General features: G+C 50.4%; 1 protein-coding gene across 1 annotated transcript in view; it reads right to left on the reverse strand.

Moving 5' to 3' along the window:
- PLEKHH1 (pleckstrin homology domain containing, family H (with MyTH4 domain) member 1) overlaps positions 1-26026 on the reverse strand; it is a 56370-nt gene that overhangs the window by 1934 nt on the left and 28410 nt on the right. The window contains exons 6-31 of the mRNA XM_011949735.1: positions 25532-25613; positions 24673-25430; positions 18783-18861; positions 17943-18034; positions 15870-16020; positions 15495-15637; positions 14381-14491; positions 13879-13965; positions 13363-13524; positions 12250-12330; positions 11716-11898; positions 11225-11333; positions 10326-10438; positions 9537-9713; positions 9105-9202; positions 8426-8603; positions 7841-7996; positions 6681-6781; positions 5518-5659; positions 3747-3889; positions 3519-3648; positions 2015-2101; positions 1571-1717; positions 1212-1300; positions 715-854; positions 28-589 (exon numbers count right to left, since the gene is read on the reverse strand). Of these exons, the coding sequence (XP_011805125.1) occupies positions 357-589; positions 715-854; positions 1212-1300; positions 1571-1717; positions 2015-2101; positions 3519-3648; positions 3747-3889; positions 5518-5659; positions 6681-6781; positions 7841-7996; positions 8426-8603; positions 9105-9202; positions 9537-9713; positions 10326-10438; positions 11225-11333; positions 11716-11898; positions 12250-12330; positions 13363-13524; positions 13879-13965; positions 14381-14491; positions 15495-15637; positions 15870-16020; positions 17943-18034; positions 18783-18861; positions 24673-25430; positions 25532-25613 (3972 nt within the window). The 3' untranslated portion in view covers positions 28-356. The remainder of the gene's footprint in view (positions 1-27; positions 590-714; positions 855-1211; positions 1301-1570; positions 1718-2014; positions 2102-3518; positions 3649-3746; positions 3890-5517; positions 5660-6680; positions 6782-7840; positions 7997-8425; positions 8604-9104; positions 9203-9536; positions 9714-10325; positions 10439-11224; positions 11334-11715; positions 11899-12249; positions 12331-13362; positions 13525-13878; positions 13966-14380; positions 14492-15494; positions 15638-15869; positions 16021-17942; positions 18035-18782; positions 18862-24672; positions 25431-25531; positions 25614-26026) is intronic.

Raw genomic sequence — 26026 nt, forward strand, 5'->3', positions numbered from 1 at the left:
GCACTCCAGCCTGGGCAACATAGTGAGACTGTGTACACATAGTGAGACTGTGTCCCCCACCCCACCAAAAAGAAAATTCGCTTCCTTGCGAGTATCAGTGCAGAAAGCCTTAACTTATGGCACTGATGCCCTCAGTAACAGTGGATCATCCCTGTCTATGTCTAGAATCGGGTAGCATCCAGAGTCATTCTTCTTATGAAAAAAGGAATAAGTGGTTTTAACACTGGGTCTAGATTTTTAAAAGTTGAGCCCTGAAACCTTGTAAGGCACCTAGAGAATAAAGGCTTCACAGACACTAAAATACACATTTCACAGAACAACAGTGGTGGGGGGCTGTTAGACCCATCACAGTAGTATCATACCCTAGGATATATATCTCTAAATCCAGAGGCACTAGTGGTGGTGGAGAATCGGGTAGGAGAAATATTCACAGCAACGTTGGCCCCTTGGTAGCACAGGAAACAGAAGAAAAGAACTGTTGTCCATCCAGTTCCCACAGCTGGCAGGCTCCGGGTGGGTTGGTGGGTGGGTTCACAGTTGTAGAGCAATGGTTCATATAGCTGGCCATGATGAAGGTAGCTTCTGCAATCTAAGAGGAGGTCAGAGATGTGAAGGAATTGAACTAGCCTTGGCTTGAATCCTGGCTTTCTCACTTACTAGTCTCTTACACTGAGTTCTGGGGCCTCAGTTTATTTAATCTCTTAAAATACCCACCTGGGAGAAAATATCCAAAGAGAACCATTACTGTGCGGTTCAGAGGCCCAGTGGTGTGGGCCCCTGTTGGTCTGGCGATCCTCTGAGATGCACAGTGCCTTTCTGAGAAAATGAGGCCCAGTGTTCTGCTCTGGTTCGCTCTACAACCAGGGAAGGGGCCTTCTTAAGAAAGGGATCTGGAGATCTTCCCCTTTGGCAGGGGTAGTATTAAAGCAGGAGTAGGTTTGGCAAACTCTAACTTTAGGATTAAAAAGTGGAGAACAACAGGGTTTCCACTTAATCACAGGGGAGTCAGGAACAAGAAATGAGAACTTAGGTTCCTGAGCCTTTGTAATTGTTATTTTCGCTGGTCAACACTTCCTGTATTGAGTAGGAACAAAGTCACTAAAGCAAAAGAGGTCTTTTTGCGGTCTTCCCCACAACAAGGAAGAGGGAGCACTGTGGGACTGTCCCACTTTTCAGCTAGTCAGCAGAACCTAGGGGTAACATGAGAGCACCTTAAAGAGGAATCTGCCCTGCCTCGAGGCCTGCTGCAAGGAAGAGAAGAGCACGTAAACACCCAACTGAGGACTGCGTGATGCCGGGGCTTGAGAGAATAAAAAAGAATAAGTGAAGAGCGTAATAGTAGCTAGGCCAGAGTTAGTTCCCTCCGAATATGCCCCTTTACCTACTAGCTGAACATTGCTACTGAGATACTATACCACCTGAACCTTCGGAATACTAATTACAGACAAGACCAACAATTTTATCTGGGCAGGGCCCTTGTAGAGCACTAGCATAACCCCAGTTTCCTTTGTAAGCTCCAAGCCCACCACATCTGGCCAGAGTAGAACGTTTTAGCAGCTGTCAGACCTACCTTGGGAGCAGCCATCCGGAAGATCAACTTCTCAATGTGGCTTTTTCCAGAGGTCTTGTCTGGGATAGATCTAATCACAAGCATGAAGTCATCCCTGCAGCCACCAAAGGTTGTCACTGAAGAGTAGGGGTAAGTGACGTGCACTTGCTGTGGAAAGGAACCAGTCAATTCTGGGGAAACTTTCCACCTGTCCCCTGAGCTAGGAACCAGCATCCCCTGTTTCTTCTAGGCACAGGAAAAGAGAACTCCCAGGTGGTCATAATTTGGAGATCTCCATCTTGAATGTCTACAAGCACTGTCTAGACTAGATGACAGTGGTGCTTGGGCAGGAGTGGGGGTAGAGCAGCCATGGTCACTTGGTTCAGGCTTTTGAGTCCACAGAGGAGAAGAAAGACCATGTTGAGGAAGAAGAGGGGTCAGGGAGCAGCCTGCATCCTTTCATACCATAGTGTTGTGGTCCAGGATGCTGACACCATCCTCATTCACAGCAATCCACACCAGAGCATTCTCCTTGGAAGACAGCTGGGCAGGCTGGGGTAACAGAAACAACCCATCAGATAGATCCATAGTTACAGATTTTGAACTATAAGAACTTTCTGAGAAAGAAGGCACATCCAGGGATCTGCTAAGCAGTAATTTCCAGCCACTTCATCTTGGAAAACAAAGATGGTATTTGTACAGCGTATGCAGAAAATAGACAAGGCTGCTTTGACAGGAGACCCTTGGCCTTGGGGCTCTGGTCACCTACTAACCATCTCAAAGGCAGAGGCGATCATTCTTTTGGTGTCCCTAGCACCCATGCTGCCACAGCACACTGGATGGAAAGCTCTGTGCTACAGAATAGAGGCCAGCTTTGGCCACTCTATTAGGTGAATGGGGAACAGGTGGTGTTCTCCTAGTCTTGGAAACACGGCATTCCACCTATAGTCTCCAAGCTGAAGTGCTTCTGACTTCAGCCAATCTCCTAGGTGCTGTAAAAGAAATAGGAAAGCAAGAATGCAGTCCCGTGGCTTTAGGCCCCATCAGTAAGGAAGTGACTATTTAGTGGACATTCCTGTAATGACTGATTTTCACTGCCAGGTGTACAGTATGGTAATCCAGAAAACCTCTCTCTTAATCCAAAGAGAGGCAGATAGGCATTGGACATGTTGCCTTTTTCAGAAGCTTTTCCCAAGCTCCAAGACCAAGTGGGTCCCCGTTTCATGCCTTTATAACACCTCTGTACATCTCCTTCATAGCACTTGCGATGGCTTATAAATATATATTAAATATATAGAGAAAAAAATGAATATGATTATTTGATGAATAGATATCTCCTGCACTAGATGGGAAACTCCAGGAAGGTAAGGACCGTGTCTGATTTTCTCACCTCTTACAACCTCAAACAACCAGCACTGGACATAGTAGGAGCTCAACTATTTGTTGAATGAATGAATGGCCATTTTCCAATCTGTGGCTTCAGTAAACAGGATCACTGCCCAGCTTTGAGCTGTAATTATCTACAATGTTTATGTACAACAGACACCCAGTGAAGAAAAGTTCCTTCTGAAATTACTGTTGGCCACCTGGCCTTCATACAGAGGTGAAATTAACTGCTGCCTAAGTAATTTGATTCCCCTGTATGCCATGTCAAGCTAGTGGAGATGTATTTCTTTAGGTTATACATTGTTCTTTCAAACTTTAAAACAAATGAAAGCACTCTTGAGAAGGCTATTATATCAAGTCTGAATCTGTGTGTGAATTAGTTGATCACATCTTTTGGGGCAGTCAACAAAGGACAGATGAAGATAAGCAATCACAGTTCTGCTCTGGACTGGAAATCCAGTAGGCCAGAAATGGTGGAGGGATAGTGACCCCTGGTGGTTACTGGTATGGAGGCAGGGGCTGCAAACTGGTGCAGATGGGGACACACCTAAGGGTGTGGGCAGCTCCTTCCATGGGCACTTACCTGAGCAGCAAAAAGCTTAGCACCAAAGAAAGGCCATTTCCTGGCCACGGTCAGGTAGATGCGGATGCACTCAGGAGGGGAGCAGCCTTGCAAGGTTGCCCACTTTGTGGTCAACATATCTGCCAGGTGCCTGGTGTGGGCAGATGGAGAGAAATAGTGCCAGTGAAGTGCCAACATGTCTTCATTCCAGCCCTGAGGCCTCCCCACAGTGGCTGCAAGCCTGCCTACCTCAGCTGTTCAGGGGGAGCCCCGTGTCTGTAGCGCCTGGGATAGAACCTGTCTAGGACCTGCTGGAGAAGATGCTGAGCCTTGGCAGGGGATGTGCCTCCAGGGCCTGGCAGGGCAGGCTTCTCCAAGTCCCCATATTCTACCTGTGGTAGAAGCACATGAAGAGACTAGTCAAAATCTGACGGTGGATGGGCCAGGTGGGGGTTGTTGAGAGGTGAAATAAACCATTACTTTATTACCCTCTTGGTGGGATGCTAGTGGATGTGAAAAATACTTTAGAAAAACACTTCATCTCAAGTTTTATAGACACTAGAGAAACAAACTTAGGGCCCTAGAATATTAGAGATCACTGACCAACTTTGATTTTGCAGCTGAGGTGAAGTGCCTTTTCCAAAGACACAGTTAATTGGTAGCACACAAGGGAAAACAGTGTGGAAATTCTGGCTTCCAGCCCAAAAATATGGGCTATAGAATTGAAGATGCTACAGATCCTAGAGTACAGCAGAGTGTTCCAAATGTGGCCTTTGGAGTTGGATACCTGGCACAAATCCCAGCTTTGTGTCCCTGATCAAGTTACTTAAACTCTCTGAGCTTTAATTTCCTCATCTATTAGGTGCGAATAAAAACTACAATGGAGGATGCATATATGCTTAGTTCAGGGCCTCCTAGAGAGTATTCTTATCTTTATAATTATAAACATCAACTATTATTGTTTCCTCTTCCTTTCCAGCATTTAAATCCAGATTCTTATTCTTTTTTTTACAATATTTTTAATTTTTAATTTTTGTGGGTATATAGTAGGTGTCAGACTCTCTTATATGCCCCTTTACCTACTAGCTGAACATTGCTACTGAGATGCAACACCACCTGAACCTCTGGAACACTAATTACAGACAAGACCAACAATTTTATCATGGCTTTTATGGGAGCCATGAAGGTATCCCAGATACCTTTGACAAGATGGCCTTCTAAATATAACAGGAAGGAGAGTCCAAGTCTGAATATGTGTTCCTCTTCCTAATTCTACTTAGAAGGTCTGATGGTTTATAAAGTTTACCACATCTATTACATGATTGATACACATTATCCAGGTATCATACTTAGTACAACCCTGTGGAGGCTGGCAGAGGTGTTGTTGTTGTTGTTGTTGTTTTGAGACTGAGTTTTGCTCTTGTTGCGTAGGCTGTAGTGTAATGGCACGATCTTGGCTCACTGCAACCTCCGCCTCCCGGGTACAAGCGATTCTCTGGCCTCAGCCTGCTGAGTAGCTGGGATTACAAGCGTCCACCACCACACCCAGCTAATTTTAATTTTTATTGTATTGTATTTTATTTTTTTCAGTAGAGACAGGGTTTCACTGCTCAGGCTGCTCTCGAACTCCTGACCTCAGGTGATCTGCCCACCTCAGCCTCCCAAAGTGCTGGGATTACAGGCATGAGCCACTGCACCCGGCCAAGTATTTTTGGTTTTGGTATACTGAGAAGGAAACTAAAGCACAGAGAAGTGGAGTGACTTGGCTAAGACCTCACAGTTGGAAGGACTCAAACCCAGTCTCTGGATTCCAAGTCCAGCCATCTGCATGCATCCTGTATCTGTGGTGAGTGAGGAGCTCTGCTCTGTAGGAGTCAGCTGCTGTCCATCCCAGAGATGGCAAAGCTGCCCTCTCCTGAGCACCACAGGATCTGCAGAATCTTTCCTGTGTTTTGGGCTGCATGGTGCATTCATTCTAAGCTGGCAACCCCACTCTCCTGCTTCCTGAACAAAACCTTACCTGGGCCATCAGGGCAGCCATCTCAAGAGCCAATTCCTTGTTGACAGGAAACCTCCCTGCCACTATCTCTCTACTAGTTTGAGAGGCAAGGAGCAGCCGTTCTCGGTCCGTCTCCCCTTTGACTTGACTGCGAAAGTACAGCCTGCAGAGCAGAGAATAGGAAGCCAGGACTCAGCAGGGATCCCAAACAGGGATGAGGCTTTCTCTGGGTCTGTTACCTTTATTTCCAAAAGGAGAAACTACTCTTTTCCCACTATTTATGAGCCTATTTTGTATTGCCTCCAGAAACATGTAACCAAGTATGACACAGAGCAGATGAAGGTCATGCTGATCTCATACCAACAGGAGGGCATGGTTCATTCTGAAGACACCATTAAACTTACTGGATTTAGTAAGGGAAATCTGGTACCTGGAGTTACAGATTAAGGGACTGGATGAGGTAAGAGTCCAAGAGACTACTGGAAACTATTTGCCTGGAGATAATACTGAGATGGAGGGATGGGATTTTCTTACTCAAATTGATAGAAAGTCAGGATGTCTACTTCTGTATTTCCTGGAATTGGTATAGGAGGTACTTACTCTTTAGCTTTAACTAGCTGGAGCTTATACAAAATTTCACTCTCATAAAGTGACACACTTAGCCATCCCATGAGGTTGGTCTATTTTCTTTTCTTTTCTTTTTCTTGAGGCAGGGTCTCACTCTGTCGCCCAGGCTGGAGTGCAGTGGCACGATCTCAGCTCACTGCAGCCTCGACCTCCCGGGCTTAAGTGATCCTCCCACCTCAGCCCCCCTGAGTAGCTGGGACTACAGGTGCATGCCACCATGCCCAGCTAATTTTTGTATTTTTTATAGAGGCGGGGTTTTGCCATGTTGCCCAGGCTGGTCTGGTCTGTTTTCTTGGCAAATGTGTGTGTGTGTGCGTGCGCGCATATACACACACACACAAGCAGTACAGAGAAGGCTTACAGAAGGCCTGAGCTGCCCAGGGTTTCACAGAGTATCAGCAGCAGAGCCAGCCTGCACCCCAGCTAGTGACTGCCAGGCAGTGTTATATCTGTAGGCCCCTCCCCCGTCTGGATAGGCTGTCTAGTCGAGGAGGTGATGGGCTGGCACCCAGTGGCAGCCCTCGTGTTTGGCCCCACCCTCATGCAGTGCTGAGGACCTGTTCTTGTACATCAGCTTCACGACGCGTGTCCCACCCTCAGACTTTCCGGGGTGCAGCTCCTTCATGGCTTGTTCCCACTTGGAGATGGCATCGCAGATCTTGAAAAGGCAAAAGAAGAAAGTCAGAAAATTTCCTGATAAGGAGAGAAGGGATCAAGGTCCAGCCAGGGCTGGACTCAGAGCAGAAGAGCAAAGAAAACAAAGGAAAGGTCCTCCCACCAGGAGGCTGAACTGCGGAGCTTCATGCTTCCTGGACGCAAGGTGGCAGCGGCTCCCTCACAAACAGGGAACCCTGGACAGGGTGAGCAATAAAGCAAGAAATCTGCCCTGCTGGCCTCACCAGCTGAGGGGCCTCCCCAGAGGCTAGGCAGCCCCATGGCCTTTGATCACCAGCTCCATTTCCATTCCACTGACTGCTATTCTCCTTTTCAACAAATATGCCCAGAGGCCTACCATGTAACAAAGCCTCACAGACACCCAGACATTGGCAAAGAAGGTATGTGGCATAGTTTTTCCAGGCAACGTTAAAAGACCATAGAAGCCTTTGTCTTGTTAAAGACAAGCACAAACTGGAGCCAAATATGCATCAAAGTGCTAGAGCACATTCTCACAAACACTTATCCCCTAGGGCAGTAAGCCCAGACCACAATACAAGATTGACCTTAAATCCCATTCAACGGCCTTTACTTACAGGGGCACCATAAGGACCTGCCTCTTTAAAAGTGTGGTTCAACCTATAAGCATGGCATAGACCCTGGTAGAAAGCGTAAAAGTGAGGTGCTGGGTACCACATGACATCCGGGGGGTCCAGGCATATAGCTGGGAGCCTCTGAGTAGGTGCATGTAGGCAGTGGCTTCGTGGGGCCTCGCTGTCCCTACACTAAGCCAAGAAGAGGCTTTTCTTCTGGATGCTGCACAGCCACTCGAGGGAAGTAGGAGTGTAGCGATCTTGTCTCCAGAGACAAGGGCACACAACAGCTTTTTTCTCCCTCTCCAGGTACATTTTAGGATGGCACAGAAATACTGACTAGGGCAGCACCTTGGGCTCAGCACCAAATGAGCTACCAAACAGTCAGGCACCCATCAAATGGGCTCTTTCCCCACCACCAATATCCCTGAGCAGGGAGGGGCTCAGCTGGCTCAGTGGGAGGCTGTCACCTTGACACTTCCCTGCAGGCAGTGCTCCAGGTCCCTGCCCGAGGGATCGTCCGTGAAGAGGGCAAAGCCAGAGTGGGATGGCTTTCTCATGCCTATCTCCTGGTTCAGCCGCTGGAGGAACTCATCAACCGTGGAGGAGCCGTCAAAACCAACCACCTGAGGCGGGAGAAGGGTTCCACCCCTGAGTGAACTTCCCAAGAGGAGCTCACTAGGGCTGGTGGAGGGGACTGGGTACAGCAGGTGGAAAGGAGCAAGGACAAATACAAGAGGCCAAAGCAAGTTGGTTTCTGTGTTCATAGGCAAAGAGCCAGTGCATGAGGGATGTGAGCCCATCCACTGTAAATTTTACTGGGCATACCTGGATCCCTCCTTTACCAACAATCTTTTGGAGGCCCTTTCTTATGCCACTTTCTCGGTCAGCATCTCAGCTTCCCTGTTCATGCAATGAGTTCATAAGATCTACTTCTGGGGCGCCAGTGAAGAATCTGCCAAGCCTAAGGAGCCTTAACATCCACCTGGCCCAGAGGTATTCTCTGGATGATGACGTGAGAAGACTCGGGGCAAGGAGCACGCCCAGCTCCTCACCTGATAAGTCCCGTTGGTAAAGTGCACGGGGATGCTGAAGGGCAAGGAGTGGTGGAAGGGGTTACGCAGCAGGATGGACACCACTTCCATGCGTGACGGCCTGGCTTCCCGCTCCCCAGTCTGCAGGGTCCGCTCCACTGCCCGCTGGCAGTAGGTGGCATACTGGCCAGTTTCACTTCTAAAAAGACAGAAGAAGGGAGTATTATGGACTCTACTCATCCCTGCCACTTTGGCCCCCGGGTCCCTATCCGGATTCAGCCAAGACCAAAACTGTAGCTGGGGCAGGTTGTGAGAAAAGCCCTGAAGACTCTGGTCTGGGGCGTTAATTTGTCATTCAGGACCTTTATATAGCAGGTTGCTGGCATGGATATTTTCTTCCAGAACCCAGAGAACATAACAACAGAATAGCATTTGCGGACAGTTTGGGGGCAGTGTGGCTTTATGCGAGAGTTGCCACAGTACCTCCATGGATGTACAGATTGGCATGCAGAGAAGCTTAAGCATACCCAGACCCCCACGTGCCCATTTGTGCACATGGCAATGGGTGAAGTCTCCACTACCACTGAGCGGTTTCAGAAGACAGGAGTGATCTGGTCTGTCCTAGACTCCTCTCATCCCTCTTATTCATGCTGCAGTTGGCAATGCTCAAGTGGCAGAGGAAACGGCCAGGTTCACTCACCTGGGATCTGCATGGCGTTGGAGCTGCTGCTTGACATACCAGAGGAAGTGATGCTGAGGCAGGAAAAGTGGAGCACACAGAGCGAGGAGCTGCCAGCACTGCCAGTGACACAGACAGCGTTGGGTGAGTGCTGGGCCTACAGCACCACCTGTCCTCATAGCCCTGAGTTACAAAGCCTTCAGCACTCTTGCCCCAAACCAGAGCCCCCAACTTGCTGTGGGTGCTGGGACAGCCAGCTTGGTCAGGCTGTGTCCAGAATGCAATCAACCGTCTGTGCACAGACAGCTTAGCTGTACTGATGCAGCTTGGAATACGGAGGCTGGCCACTGGCTGGGCTCACAGTATGCCTGTCCAGTCACCTCCTCCCACCTTTCCCACCTGGCAGCCCTTGCCAATGGCTTCTGTCAGCTGCTCTACCCCTTGCATACCTACCTGCATGAGGGAGTACTTCTGAGGCGGGCGGCAGCTGGTCTGCTTCATGAGTTGGCAATAGATCTCACTCTGCAGCTCGGGGTGAACCAGGCAGACCTGCAGTGCGGTCTGGGCCAAGGACACGTGGTAGTCCACTGAGGCAGCTTCCACCGGCACGTTGATGAAGAGCTGGCAGGACTGGGAGGGAACGGCAGTGAGCACAGCAGACCAGCCTCCCCTGGGTTCGGAGAACTCAGCGGCTTGGCCATTTTCCAAGGGCTCCAGGGAGGTTCAAGTTTACTGACAGCCCTAAGAGGGAGCACTGCTACTGTTGGAGGGCATCTCTGCTTACTAAAAGGGGCTATGGGCTACTTTGGGGTAGAAGCTTTCCTTTTTAAAATGTTCTCATTACATAAACAAGACAAATTCATTAAAAACAAAACAAAACAAAACAAAAACAAAAACAGAAAACTCAGACGTTCACAAAGAACATGCTAAAATAGGTCCGAATCTCTCAGGTACAGAAGCAACATAAACCTGGCCTTTTCTGCTTAACTACAGGAGGAGGGGAGCTCCTCCAGAGAGAGTTTTCATTGGCATTTCCCAAGGACTTGTGCATGACGTTATAGAGCTGCTTCCCTCCCAGAGACAGGATTACATTCCTGCCATCCAGGAAGTGATAGGGACCCCGGGAAGTTTCCTTCCTTTCCTCTCCAGATCCCTCTGTGGGTTGTCCCCAACGGCACAGGTCTTCTCCACCCAAGTATTGCAAGTATCCCAGCGGTGGGCCTGGCCGCCACCCCACTTTACCTTGAAGAGCTTGAGGGCCTCCGTCTGCAAGGCTTCAGAGGGCAGGGTGGTGAGGGAGGCATATAGGCCGTCTTTGCTGTAGCACAGCATGGGGTGCCTCCAGAGCGGCGAATCTGCCCAAAGCACAGAACCAGAGAGCAGGGACAGTTACTACTGAGAGGGGACTCACCTCCCATTCACTGCCATCTTTAATTTATGGGGAAGAGAGTGGTTTATCTGCGACACTTGGGTTGTGCTGGGTTTATCATCCATAGAGTGGGGTACAGGTGGGCACTGCAATGAGCACCCTCATATAGGCATGGCCTTCCTCATAGAATGGCAGTAGGGATGAGTGTGCAAGGTTATGGGTGTCTGAGTGCAAGTGGATGTGTGCAGGGGAGGCCTCTTTCTTACTGTGTCAGGTCTGGATGGAGGAGCACATGAATTGGTCAGAAACAAGCCTCAGAGCAGTAGTAAAGGGGTGTGTGTGGTATATGCCATTAATTAGTTCCTCAGGGCCCTGAGAATCAGTAGCAAAACAAAGACTCCAAACAGGTTAGTCCGATCCTAATTTAGGCCTCACTCATTGATTTACAAACTCTAACTATAGATTAACCAGCTACCTTCTTTCCTCAACCCTCTGCCCAGCCAGCAATGCAGCAGGTTGATCCAAGTAAAACATTTACCCAGGTCCCTGGAAAGCCTGCTTCCCAGATAAACTCCCCCAGATGCAGAGTGGTCACCTCAGTATCTCAGCCAGAGACAGAGGGGCCCTGGAGCTTGGATGGGAACTTCCTCTTTGTGGCTTAGATGTTTTAAAAACAGCTTCAGAGTACAACGCTGCTTTCTTTGGAATCTGGACCAATAGTCACCAAGCCACTACCCTCCGACCCAAGCAGTGGTGGCCACCCTTGCCTTACCTGGGTCTCCTTCACCATCCATCAGTTTTCCAATGAGCTGCTCATAGGCAGTGCCCACCTTGGCACTGCTGCCACCCGCAGCCACTGTGAGGTGGTAGAGCCACGTATCCTGGAAGAGGGCAGAAAGCCATCGGATGGGGACAGGGTGGGAAGAGTGGAGGCAAGAGCTCCAAGGAGGACTCCTTGAAGGGGCCAGGCCCATGTGGGGTTCAGCTAGTTTGGTTGGCATGAGTCAGGGCGACCTGGAAAGACTGAGGATCAGGTGAACATGAACCCAAGTTTCCAAATTTCCGATTCTATCACATGGCCTCAGTGAAGCAATGTCGGTCACTGGGAATAAATTCAGTATAAAGGAGTATTCCCATTCAGAGAATATTAGTTGCCCAAGTGTCCAAAAGGAAATAAACTTGAAATTTGAGAAGCTCAGGGGAAAGAGAAGATCAGAATCACAGGTCCGAGCTTGGCCCTGGAGGCCCAGCCCTCTTCCTTACCTTTTCATGCTTGGTGCCAATGAGGAGGTAGGTGGGGCTGTGCTCTGCGGGGTGGATCACCAGGGTGCAGTGGGAGGAAAGCAACCGTCTGGTTCCTCCAGCCTCATAGTCCTCGTCTGAGTCACAGGATCGATCTACTTCCTCTATGCGCGCGTCCCGCACAGGCAGGCAGCCCAGGGGTCGCTGTGGACGGGAGATTTCCATGAATGGGAGAGCCAGTGGGGGACAAGGGAGTCTCCTTTCTCTGAATACATAGGCTCCGTGGAGCTGGGAATGGTGGATATGGACAGACGACAGGATGGGGAGATGGAGACTATAGCATCCCAGCCAGGCTGGCAGCAGAATGAGGCTTGCTTGGAGAAGCACCAGAAACCCAGACAGGCAGAATCTCACACTCTGGAGGGATCCAGCCAACTGGTTTTGTATTTATCATGGGGTTACGTGGGGTAGGGACTTTCACCAGGACATGCAGCGGCAGTCATATGCTTCAGGGGAAGCAGGAGAGTGGGTATTGTGAGGAGGCTGAGGAAGTACCTTGTCCTCATGGCTCCGATAGTAGTAGAAGGTTTTCCCAACAAGAGCGCACCAGACCAGCTTGGAGTGGCCATGTTTTACCTGTAAGACAGAAATGAACTGGCATTATGAGAAGTAGGTGACTCTAGAAGTAAATCCAGCACTGGCAAAGAGAACTAGGTGACTCCAGAAATAAATCCAGGACTGGCAAAGAGAAGCCACAGAGAGACAGATTTGACCTATGGTAGAGACGGAGTTGCCATTCGGGCTCCCTACTAATGGAACCACCCCTTTCACAGCGAGGGTGCCATGGCGCCCTGTGGCACCCCAGCCATCATGGGCTATTCAGTGACCTATGACCTGCCATGAAATGATTAGCCAGGCCAATCAGATGTCCCCTCTAGGCATATGAAAATGGGAAGAACTTGCTAGGTGGCAGAGGCCACAGTTGTCAGGGTGCCGGGAGGGAGGGAGGGAAAACAGCAGGCTGAAGCCCTTGGGCAACCATGCATCATGAGGGAACAGAAGCTGCACACGGGTGGAGGAGACTGACATAAACAGACTGAACGAGAAGCAGAGGCACAGAGCGAGCCTGCCAGCCCTGAGCTTGCTAAGTGCAAGTCGCTTTGGTTCCTGCTGGTGTTCCGGTCTAGCTAATGTACTTCCTTGTTAACTTCCATTTTCTTGGGTTTAACAACTGCTTCTCTGCTCTTTTCAACCAGAAGAGCCCTAATAAAAATGTCTTTCAGGCAGGCCTGGGATACTTTAAGCTTTAAGTCTTTGAGGGGCCATACCTACCTCACCCAGGTCTCTTCCTCCCATTATTAACACTGAGGCGGGTACAAGGTGTGGGTGACAGCCCCTAATGACCTCAAAATGGATACAAGATAATCCCTTCCCTTCTCTGTCTTGAGAATAGTTGTTCCAACAACCCTGATTTGTTTCCAGGGAATCACTCGCCATCACCTTGTGTGGCCAGACCACATTTGAGGGCTGGCCAGCGAGTCACTGTGAGGAGGCTCCCAGAGAAAGGAACCCCGTATAAGGGGGACCCCACCAACCTCGGCACCCCACTCCTCGCTCCCCTGACTCGCAGGAGGCACACGTTCCTGCCCTATCAGCCCCACCCTGTACCTTGGTCAGCCAGCCCTTCACGGTGGGCTTGGTACCACCCCGAAGCAGAGCTGGAGGCCCAGTGGCCTGCACCTTCAGCAGGCTCTGGAGTACTCGGATCCACTCCTCCAGCAGGCTGGGTGAATCGGCTGTCAGGTAGTAGGTTTTCTTCTCAGAGATGAGCTGTGGAGGGCAAGATGTGGGGGAGGGGCAGCACGGTGGGAGAATGGAGTAACCGGGACCTGGCTCTGAGGTGGCACCTGTCCCTGAACCCAAGGGAACCGGCCTTCTGCCTGCCCTAGTGCTCCCTCCTTTCTTTTCCTCCTCATCTTTTCCTCCCTGTCTCTCCTTCCTTCACTCCATCTCTCATATTCTGTCTCCTCTTCCTTTCTTGTACTCACAAGTTAGGATCACATCCAAATGTTGATCTGAAGTCTTTCATTCATGCTCATTTGGCCCCATCTTTGTCTCACTCATAGCCATATCCAAACCCAGCACCTCTCTGTCTAAAATACTAGCAGCTAGGAGCATGCTCACCTGAAACGTCTGTGAACCCTCCCCTCGAACAATTTGGCAGCGGGAGTTCAGATCCACTTGGCCTTGAGGTTTCCGGATGACATCACTCTGTACAGAAAGTATTGGGGAGGAGAGCCACTGAATGTGGGGCCTTTCCGGAGCACCTCATTTACCCTCAGCTCTTCCTCCAGGTCCGAAGCAAAGGGAAACACGACTCCCAGCATTCCGGCTGTGTTATGATGGGTGACTTATTCTAGATTCTGGTTATAGCTAAATGGAACCTTAATCAGGAACATGGGTCCTTCTGAGAACCTCCCTATTTCATTCTGAGAACTCATGGCCAGGCTTAGGTCCCCAAGTGTGGCTCAAAGCTTCAGGTGTCCAGTGAGGTTGCCTCTCCCCACCTGCCAGACCTTTGCTCTCTGGCCTTGGGCTATATTCCCCCTCCTCCATCCCATCTGACATAGTCCAGGGTGTGACGTGGAGTCCTTTCGACTGCAGTGCTGGGCAGGGAGATTCTCACCGGGGACTTGTAGTACATAATCTGTCCCTGTCTCAGGACAAACCAGCGCCTCTTCCACGTCTTCACCCGGCTCCCCATTTTCAGCAGGTAGCCCGACTTCTCCAGTGACTCCTGAGGGGTGGAAAGGTGTAGGGGGAAGATGAAGAAAGGGGAAATCACTCAGGGCTCCCAGACATCACACAGGTCCAAGTGGTCCAGCTGCCTCACTACTCTGTCATCAATGAAATACAAAATTATTGAGTACCTACTCAGTGTATTTTCAGAATACCATATCCTGCTACGGTTCAGGGAGGACTAAATAAAACATGGGTGGTCCTGCCAAGGAAGGGCTCCCGTGCTAGCTAGGGAAGACCTCACTATGAGAAGGTAGCAGAGCAGGGGCTGCTAGAGGGAGAGGCTGGCCAGCGAGAGCTTCAGGAGGGAGCCGGCCCTGAGCTGGCCTTGTTAGGACAGGTCAGCCACTCCCTCAAAGACTGAGACGAGGAAGAAGACCATTCCAGGCAGCACAGAGCAGGGAGAGGGCAAGGCAGGCCTGGGCAACCATGGACACATCAGCCAGGCGGGACTGGAGGGTCATGGAGCCAGGGAGATGATAGGGCAGTAGAGAGGTGTGAGCAAGGGATGGGGAATTACATCTGGATGGATGCTAGCCCTGGCATATAGTGGCACAGCTTGGAGCCTCAGGCCTCTCATCCATAAAATGGGCTGATGACCCCAAGAGGATTGTGAGGACAAATGAGACAAAGCCTGGAAACAGCACAGTGCCTGGTGCCCTCTAAGAGTTCAGTAAATGTTAGCCTGCGTCAGCATTCCAGGTGATAAAACAAAGTCATATATGGAAAACTCCTCATGGGGCCTGGTGGGCGACAGCAGACTCTCAGTAACTAGCCATTGCTGGTATTCCAGGAGCTCTCTGAGCTCCCTCCTTCCTTCCTCATGGGGTCTGTGTCTGACTCCATAACTGTACACCCCCAGCCCACGCTCCCTGCCCCCATCCCCCAGCTCTAGGGACCCCTCACGTCAGGCGGCTACTGCCTGTGTCTTGTGCTGAGGGTCCCAGCAGCCTCTGCTGACATTCTGCTCCCACCCTGCCCCTGCCCATTTCCCGGCTCACCCCGCCCAGGCCCAGCCCGTCGGTGGAGTAGGATGAGGTACGCTGCAGTTTGTGCTCAGGCTCTGAGTAGTCACTGTCCAGCGAGCAGGCGTCTGGGGGGATGGCGTAGTCACCCTCCGAGCTCAGTGAGGACATGGAGACACCTTGCCGAGGGAGGAGGAGTCAAGGCCTGGGTCCCACAGCTCCCCAACTCACGCAGCCCAGGAGCTGCTGAGCCTTGACCACCCACCCGGGACCCGCTCTCTGGGGCTGGGGGTGGAGCTGCTGGGGGGTCACGAACTCAGATCAAGTGGGGATCCCCATGTTCAAATGCCCATGGGAAGAGGTAAGGGACTCCTTGCTGCTGCACCCTGCCCCTGCTCCCCTTCTCTGTACCTCTCTTGATGGCCCGGGGGCTGCCTAGTCCACTGGTCTTCCTGGACTCAGAGCAGGGGACTGAGATTCGGAAACTCGCCTGAGAGCTGCAGTCATCGTCAGACCCAGAGGACTCGTCCATAAAGGGCATGTTGCTGATCTGAGTGGCTCTCTGCAAGACAGGCCCCTCCCTCACTGCAGCTCAGGCTGCAAAACAGTCCTCTCCCACCCTGCAGCTTGCACTCCTGCTCCAAGCGCCCATGGTGTGGCCAACCCCCAGCCGGGACTCTGAACAGACAACTGTCCAGTGTAAGGTCCCTCCTGGCCTCACTCCTGTGTCATGACCTCCATGTTTCTCAGGCCTCCCTTCCCACACGCCATCTTCTGTGGTCCCCAAAGGAGCTGCCCATCACGACTGAACGCCTGCCCACTGTAACCCTCACCCCTTGCCACTAGGGGGCCCAAAAGCTACACCACAGACCAAGTGTGCCATGCAAGCTTTAAAAATGTGTGGGGTCGCAACAATCAATGATTGCATCTCCATTGGCAAACATTTAAAGTGACTAAGTGTTGATGAGAGTATGGGGAGAAGATGAGGAAAACGAAACTCTAGTGTGTAAGGCATTTTTAGAAGGTAATTTGGCAGTACCTGTCAAAAATTAAAACATGCATATAATTTCCCCAGAAATCCCACCTCTAGAACTCTGTCCTACAGAAGTATGTAGATGTAAGTTCACAAAGACATATGTGCACAGTGATGTTCATGGCAACGTTCATATTAGAGAAAAATAGGGACACAGCCTAAATTATCATTGGAGGAAAGCTTTAGGTATTAATAGTTACGGTGCTTCGATACCAAGGGTACTGGACACCTACAGAAGGCGTGGTGGCTCACGCCTGTAATCCTAGCACTTTGGGAGGCCAAGGCAGGTGGATCACGATGTCAAGAGATCAAGACCATCCTGGCTAACATGGTGAAACCCGTCTCTACTAACAATACAAAAATTAGCTGTGCATGGTGGTGCGTGCCTGTAGTTCCAGCTACTCGGGAGGCTGAGGCACGAGAATTGCTTGAACCCGGGAGGTGGAGGTTGCAGTGAGCCAAGGTCGCACTACTGCACTCCAGCCTGGTGACAGAGCCAGACTCTGTCTCAGAAAAAAAAAAAGGAGGAGGTAGGAAGGAAAACCTGACATGTGGTTATTCACATGGTTAGGTGAACAAGCAAGGCATAGAATGACATGTATATGAGCACCTTTTGTGTGCACACAGGAGACAGTGAGAAGGTGCTGCATATTTATAAATGCATCAAAAGGCCCTACTGAATAAACACTGAACCATTCATGACAGCTTCCTCTGGGCTTACGAATTAGGGAAAAGCCATGTGAGAGGAAATTTCACTTTTGGTTTTTTATTCTTCTGTGAAACATTTTATCAAGTATTACTATTATGATTCACAAACCAATAACAGAGACAAAAATGTGTATGAAAATATTGCAATTATATCTGATTTTTGTTTTTAAAATGTAGTGACGTTATGGGAATATAAGTTGGAATATACCTAAATAATTCTAGAAGGAGCCCTGCTGCCCTCTGGGACCTGGGGAGTGGGGCAGACATGAGAAAAGAGGGGGAGGCCCATACAGCAGGCATAGGCTTAACCTTCTTACCTTGTCCACATTCATACTGATTCAAATTTTTGTAAATGTGGAATTTTTATAATAACAACATAATAAACAATAAAACAAAATGACACATGCGGGCTGAGCTCCCTGGCCAGGGTAACCATGTGTAGAAGCCTGGCCCTAGCGGGCAGTGGGGAGGGATTGCATTGGGAGTTATACCTGATGTAAATGACGAGTTGATGGGTGCTGATGAGTTGATGGGTGCAGCACACCAACATGGCACAAGTATACATATGTTAACAAACCTGCCAGTTATGCACATGTACCCTAGAACTTAAAGTATAATAATAAAAAATAAAATAAACAACAAAAAAAAGAAGCCTGGCCCTAGAGCCCCACCCCAGTCATTGGATGATGAGGCCAGGGGCCTTTGCTGATGAGACACCCCCTATTTGTGCAGCAGTTTCTTACCCCCTTCAGTGCTGTGTAGACAGGCACAGTGACATTCTTGTAGACCAGGCCAGAGAAAGACCCAGGGGAAGCAAGGGCAGGAGGGCTTGAAGCTGAGCAGGGAAGAGAGGAATGAGATTACTCAAGGGCATAACCCAGGAAGAGGTGTGGGAAAAGCAGAGAACTGGGCAGATGGCATTGCCTCCAGGAGCAAGCCAGTGACAGATCTCAAGAGGGGGGCCAGGGCTCTGTTCATCTTCTCCACCTTGACTCACTTTGGGGACCATGATCTCCATGTGGTAAAGGATCCCTCACAATAGAATCCAAAAGCCTTACCCTTTAACCATTTTCTCCTCCATGACGTTTGCACAGTGTTCCACTGTTGCAGATGTGAGTTACAAATCATGCGGCTATGGGACCACCCCACAGCCCCCTTGTGGAGATTTGCTGGCTGGCTGGAGAGAAGCCAGTGAGTGGGGTCCATGTAAATCAGAACACTTGGGACTCCTCCCACCCACGGCCCTGGCACTGCAGAAGGGAAGCCTGTGCAGGTGGGAGGCTGGGCTGGAGGCCTCCTCTCAGATCCCTTCCAGCTCTGTGACTGGCTACTTCCTTGTGATGGGCTGAACCTGTACGACTTCCCTTTCTCTCGTAGGTGGGCCTTGCTGTGATTTCACCTGAACTTCACCTGCTGGGGAGGGGAACAGGGTGCCAGGCAACATTGGCCCTGGGTGTTGCTTGGAGTCTTCTCCTCCCCACTTGCCCACCCTGCCCACCTTGGGTGTTTGGTGCCTCCAAGCCTCACATGGGGACTCACTGTAGGGGAAAAATGTGCCCTAAGTTCCCACATATGGAACTCACCGCAGCAGGCAGTATTACTTCTGGGAGACACGTCTGAGAGCCGCATGCCCGATGTGGCCACGGCGTAGATCCGGCTCTCCTGAAACAAGACGTCCTAGGAGGGTCAGGGCCCAGCATCAAGCCCACCCCACCCCTCCAGGCATGTGCAGGAAAAAGCATGGCTTTGGGGTGGGCAGACCTGCGGGGGGCAGTGACTGGCTAATAAATCTTGAGCAACTTACTTCATTTCTGAGACTCATTTTCCTCTGCTCTAAATGGGGGTAATAATACTTACCTTTCAGGCTGCTGTGAGAATCAATGAAATACTTAATGTAAGCATTTAACACCTGGAATATAATCAGTGCCCAACAGTTCCCTGTCTTGCCTCCACCCTTCACCTTTGGGGCAAAGGAGATTCAAGAGAAGATGGGTCAGTAACCTGTTGCTCTGAATCCTACCTGTTTTAGAAACCGTTGGGTCTCAAGATCTCACCCCCAGAAGTTAGGGATACTGATAATGAAGAAGCCACTGGGGCCACACGACAAGGGCTCTTTTGTAAGCCAGTTGTTTGGAACTTAGGGCACATTTTAAAAAAATTCTCTATTGTTTCTTTTTAAAAAAAATTATTATTTTTTTTTAAGTTCCAGGGTACGTATGCAAGATGTGCAGGTTTTTATATAGGTAAGCGTGTGTCATGGTGGTCAGCTGCACCTAACAACCCATCACCTAGGTATTAATCCCAGCATGCCCTAGCTCTTTTCCCTAATACTCTCCCGCCACCGCCCTTCCCTGCCAGTCCCGCTAAGTGTTGTTCCCCTCCCTGTGTCCATGTGTTTTCATCGTCCAGTTGTGAGAACATGCAGTGTTTGGTTTTCTGTTCCTATGTTTGCCTAAGATAATGGCTTCCAGCTCCATTCATGTCCCTGCAAAGGACATGACCTCATTCCTGTTTATGGCTACATTGTATTCCATGGTGTATATATACCACATTTTCTTTATCCAGTCTACCATTGACGGGCATTTGGGTTGATTCCATGTCTTTGCTATTGTGAACAGTGCTGTGATGAACATATGTGGGAACTTAGGGCACATTTTTCCCCTACAGGAATAATGTCGTATCATGGCCAGGCTTCAGGGCCAATCTACAAAGCCTATTTTGCCCAACAGTTCTCCAGCATCCCCATGCAGAAGACACTGGGAGAATGCCTGTCCTGGGTCTGAAGTAGGCCACAGGCCAAAGGCCAAAGGAGCTTTTCCTAATGGCCCCGATTGCTCATAAACAACCCACATGGTTCTCTGCACCTTCTATATCTGTTTGCTCCACTGAGCCTTTGGTCAGCCTTTGGAGGAATGCCCTGCTGGCTCAGGGAGGCAGCTAGATGTGCTGTCACCTGGTGGGGTCAGATGGGCTAGGAGATGGCGTTGGAAGGGAGGTGGGTGCCTATTGGGGTGTCATCCCAGAGGGGAGCAGCAGCCCTGGGGCACCTGGGAGGAGAGAGGGCAGAGCTGATGAGTGCTGCCATGAGACGCTGAGATCACTGGAGGGGCGGCAAGGCAGGAGACAGAGAGGCAGTGAGGAAGGAGGCCAAGGAGGGTCCTGCAGCAGGGCAGGGAGTTCTTGTGCTCGTGTAGGGCAGATACACCAGGCCCAAGTAAAATTAGGCATAAAAAGGATTATTTCTGCCCACAGCGGTGGTGGAATTTAACCAAGGACAGGCCTCTAACTTTGCAGAGGAAATGAAACTGAAGTTTGAAGGATTTAGGTGAAACAAAGCCTAGAACTGTTTGACAAAAGGTTATCTAATGCCTAACGCACAAGGTTGTTTTAAGGATTAACTGAAAAAAGGGCTTTCCAAACTCTAAGGTACAGAAGTATTTCTCACACCCTCAGATTGAGAAACGTCCTCTGACATTTCTTCCCCACCCCCCAACAGATGGTTACTGCCCTATTTTTTTCCCCCCCAGATGGTTACTGCCTGGGAGAGAGAGAGGCTGGGCTGTTTGGCCACTGTGATTTCTTAAGCCCTCCCTGGAACAGGAGTGATCAGGCCTCAGGGGCCTGGGAAGGAGCTAGCATTGTGTCTTGTTTTCCCCAGGAGCAAGTTACAAAGGGGATAGCACAACAGGATGAGATCTCCTTACATTCTTTTGGCTGATTCTTGGGTCCTCGGGACCTAGCTGGGGGCAGGGAGGGTCTATGGGAAGACCTACCCCTGCCCCTTAATGCTTCATCCCAGAGTTCAGCTGAGGTTCCTGGGGAGAATGTCATCTGATATGCTTTCTATACAGAACAAGAGGAGAGAATAACTCCTCGTCTTCCCATTCCTCCTCTCCTCCTCCACCCTCTCTCTCGCACACACACACTTAACCTGTTCAGATAGAACCTTTTTTTTTTTTTCTTTTTTCTTTTTAAGACAGGGTCTGGCTCTGTCGCCCAGGCTGTAGCACAGTGGCAAGATCTTGACTCATGGCAACCTTTACCTCCCTGGGCTCAAACCTAACTTCCACTTAAGCCTCCTGAGTAGCTGGGACTACCAGCATGTGCCACCATGCTCAGTTAATTTTTGTATCTTTTTTGGTAGAGATGGAGTTTTGCCGTGTTGCTCAGGTTGTCTTGAACTTCTGGGCTCAAGCAATCTACCTGCTTCTGTCTCCCAAAGTGCTGGGATTATAGGTGTGAGGCACTGCATCCGGCCCAAGACCCACTCTTAAGCTATCACAGTGAATGGCTGTATTTTGGCAAAATGGCAAAGGGAGCAATGCTTCTGGTAGCAGCTGCACATTCGTTGCCTGACTGCTCCCAGCTCCCAACCTCTGCGTTTGGACGCCAGAGCAAGAAGAGGGCCAGCAGCCCAGGGGACCAGTGCTCTTCCATCTCCTAGTCTTCCTGCTGTGCCCCACTCTTGGCTCAAATGGGTTTCCAGTCTTCCAGGTGTCCTTGTAACAACCAGAAGCTGGTCAACAGTCACTGACAAGGATATAGCCCAAAAGTCTAGGGCTATGCGCCTCCCGAACCAGCATTTCTTTGTTTTGTTTTGTTTTGCTTTTTTTGTTTTGTTTTGTTTTTGAGACAGTCTCCTCTGTCGCCCAGGCTGGAGTGCAGTGGTGCAATCTCAGCTTACTGAAACCTCTGCCTCCCGGGTTCAAGCGATTCTCCTGCCTCAGGCTCCCAAGTAGCCAGGACTATAGGTGCGCACCACCGTGCCCAAATAATTTTTGTATTTTTAGTAGAGACGGGGTTTTGCCATGTTGGCCAGGCTGGTCTCGAACTCCTGACTTCAAGTGATCTGTCTGCCTCAGCCTCCCAAAGTGCTGGGATTACAGGCATGAGCCACCATGCCTGGCTTAGAACCAGCATTTCAAAAGGAGGCCCTGGGAGGTACTGCTGAAAATACAGGTCTCCCAAGCAGTGGTGTGGGGTGAGTCCACCCTGATGCTATCCCCTCTCCCAAGTGACCTCATTCCTCCTGCTGCCAGGAGCCAACGCTTAGATGTCCCCCATGGTATTGCTGCACACCCCAGCAGCATATGTGGAGGGGATGTCTGCCCATGAATAAGACTGACATTTGCTGTGGCAATGTCCCTTAAGAGGAAGTACAGCTGGAGTGTGAGAGCTGGGCTTCAGAGCAGCTGGAACTACATTTAAAGCCTGGCTCTCAGACCAGGTGAGGTGGCTCTCGTAGCTGACGAAGGAGGATCACTTGAGGCCAGGAGTTTCAGACCAGCCTGGGCAACATAGGGATACTCCATCCCTACGAAAAATTTAAAACATTAGCCAGGTGTGGTGGTGTGCATCTGTAGTCCCGGTTACTCAGGAGGCTGGGGTGGAAAGCTCCCTTGAGCCCAGGAGTACAAGGCTGCAGTGGGCTGTGACTGTGCCACTGCACTCCAGCCTGAGTGACAGAGCAAGACACTGTCTCTCAAGTAAATAAATAAATAAAGCCTGGCTCCCTCACTAACTATTACATGACCTTGGGCAAGTACCTAAGTCTGTGGGGAACAGTGGTTTCCTGACCTGTAAAAGGGAGAAACCACACCTTACTCCTTAAGGGAAGGAGCCTTCCCACAGGCTCTGTGTGAAGCCCTTAATACCCGCATGCCATTTTCACTAGTGACCTGTGAAATGTCATTTTTATAGCCTGTCTCATTTTTATTTAACTTTTTTATCATGGAAAATGTCAGACACAGGGCCAGACACAGTGGCTCATACCCGTAATCCCAGCACTTTGGAGGTCAAGGTGGGAGGACCACTTGAGCCTAGGAGTTCGAGACTAGCCAGAGCAACACAGTGAGAGCCCATCTCCACAAAAAATTTAAAAATAGCTGGGCATGGTGGTACATGCCTGTAGTCCTAGCTACTGGGAAGGCTGAGGTGGGGGAATTGCTTGAGCCCGGGAAGTTGAGGCTGTAGTGAACCGTTGATTGCACCATTGCACTGCAGCCTGGACAAGAGAGCAAGACTCTGTCTCAAAAAAAAAAAAAGGGAAAAGAAAAAAAAATGTCATCCTGGGCAATATGGTGAAACCTTGTCTCTACTAAAAATACAAAAATTACCCAGGCATGGTGGTGCACGCCTGTAGTCCCAGCTACTTAGGAGGCTGAAGTAGGAGGATTGCTTGAGCCCAGGAGGCAGAGGTTGCAGTGAGCCAAGATTCCACCACTGCATTCCAGCCTGGGTGACAGAGTAAGACCCTGTCTCACTTAAAAAAAGAATGATCTCATGTGCCCATCGCCCAGCCCGGCAAAGATTAATGATGTGTGGTCAGTTATGCTTCATCTGTGTCCCCACCCCGGCCACCAACCAGATCATTGCTTCTGAAGTATTTCTACCAGACAGACGTCAAGACATTTTATCCAATGTTCCGAGTAAGGAAGCTGGCCTGGTGCAGTTGCCTGTAATCCCAGCACTTTGGGAGGCCTAGGCAGGTGAATCACTTGAGGTCAGATGTTTGAGACTAGCCTGGCCAACATGGTGAAACCCCGTCTCTACTAAAATTATAAAAAGTACACTTTGGGAGGCTGAGGCGGGCAGCTCACAAGGTCAGGAGATCAAGACCATCCTAGCTAACATGGTGAAACCCCATCTCTACTAAAAATACAAAGAATTGACTGTGCATGGTGGCGGGCACCTGTGGTCCCAGCTATTCGGGAGGCTAAGGCAGGAGAACCCAGGAGGCAGAGCTTGCAGTGAGCCAAGATCGTGCCACTGCACTCCAGCCTGGGCAACAGAGCAAGACTCCGTCTCAAAAAGAAAAAAAAATTAGCTGGGCATGGTGGCACACACCTGTAATTCCAGCTACTTGGGAGACTGAGGCAGGAGAATTGCCTGAACCCAGGAGGCAGAGATTGCAGTGAGCCAGGATCGTGCCATTGCACTCCAGCCTGGGCAAGAAGGGAAGGGGAGGGGAGGGGGCCAACACTTACCTACCACCTACTGCGAACCACTACTGTAAGTACTTTCATAACAACCCTATAAAGTAGGTACTATTATCCTCATTTTATAGATAGGGAAGCTGAGGCACAGAGGTTCAGTAACATGCCCAAGGTCACATAGTTAACAGTTCAACCCTAGTGGTTTGCTTCTGGGGCCTATGCTCTTGACCATTATACCAGACCATCTGAAAGACTCACAAAGATTAAATGAGAAAAAGTATGCAAGGCACCCAGCTTGATGTATGGTGCACGGTGAGCACTCAGGAAATGACAGTCAACCGCCATTCACATCATTCTGAATTCTAGCTCTGACCCTCACTGGTTGGGTGGTCTGCACAGGCTCCATGGTACCTGCCTGCCACGGCCACCATGAAGATGCCAGCAGCCTCCTCTCCTGCTCAGTGCATGGCTGTGCTCAGCCAGCAGTGTTCTTGTCATTAGCTCTGCTCTTCTGCCCAGCCCGGAGCTTGCCTCTTACCCAGGATGAAAACTGGTGCAGCGGGGGTGTAGGTGGCTTGTTACCCAGCTCCACTTCCTCCAGCTCAGCTGCAAGGGCCTTCGGGCTCTCTCTTTCCTCATTCTTCCCTGCTGGGGGTGGCTCCTCCATCTCCATCTTCTCTGGTTCCTCCCGGTACCTAGCTCGAGACTCCAGCTCAGGAAGGCCAGAGGGGTGGAGGGCTGAGAAGGCCCCAATCTCAATGCTCAACACACGGTCAAAGTGCCCACGGCCTACCTGGGGCTGGCTGTGGTGCCTTTTGGCCAACTGGATGCTGTCCCGCGGGGTGCCAGGAGCCCGCACCTTTGGTAGGGTCAGACTGCTGCCAGGGCCACCTTCCCTGGCGGAGGTCTTTGTCCCAGGGAGCATCCCTCTCTGGGCAGTAACCAGACCCTCACCCCAGGAAGCTGAACCACATCTGAAGGTACGAAGCTTCATGCATGGCTGGTGGGGAGGGCCCTCTCTTCCCAGATGAGGTTGAAGGGGCTTGGCCTCTACCATTTCCCCAGAATGGACCGTGCTGGAACTAGAATCCTCCAAGGGGCTTGCTGCTTCAGAAACAGAGTCCTTGCTCTGCAGGGCATCTGGGGAAGGTGCAAGCACAGCTGTCTTCAGACCCTGGGCCTGGGAGCCACTGTTCTGGCCCATAGGCTGGATTCCCGGCTCTGAAGGGACCGAATCCTGCTCTGCAGCTCCGTGGGGGGGCACCAGCAGCTTCCACGAAGGAGCTATCTGAATAGCTGTAGTTGGGGTAAAAACAGTCACATTGAGAGCTCCCGTAGCTCAGCCCCATATCCACCACACACACCTACCGCACACCTGCACACCCTGGCCTGCCTACCTTCTAGTGCATCTTGAAGGGCTCCCACCTGCTCCACCAGGTGCTGATTATGGCTTTTCAGATGCTGATTCTCCATCTCAAGCTGGGCAAAAAGAAAAATGAAGATTTAGGACACCCAGCCTACAGGTTTAGACGTATTTTTTCAATTCTTTTTTTTAGACAGGGTCTCGTTCTGTTGGCCAGACTGAAGTGCAGTGGAGCAATCTTGGCTCACTGCAGCCTTGACCTCCCAGGCTCAAGTGATCCTCCCACCTCAGCCTCCTGAGTAGCTGGAATCATAGACGCACACCACCAGGCCCAGCCAATTTCGTTTATTTTTTGTAGAGACAAGCTCTCGCTATGTTGCCCAGGCTAGTCTCAAACTCCTGGACTCAAACGATCTGCCCATCTCAGCCTCCCAAAGTGCTGGGATTACAGGCATGTGCCACTGCGCCTGGCTGCTGCATTTTCTTTTCTTTTCTTTTGTGAGACAAGGTCTGGCTCTATCACCTAGGC

Source organism: Colobus angolensis, unplaced genomic scaffold (assembly GCF_000951035.1).
Source record: "Colobus angolensis palliatus isolate OR3802 unplaced genomic scaffold, Cang.pa_1.0 Scaffold3, whole genome shotgun sequence".
Taxonomy (NCBI): domain Eukaryota; kingdom Metazoa; phylum Chordata; class Mammalia; order Primates; family Cercopithecidae; genus Colobus; species Colobus angolensis.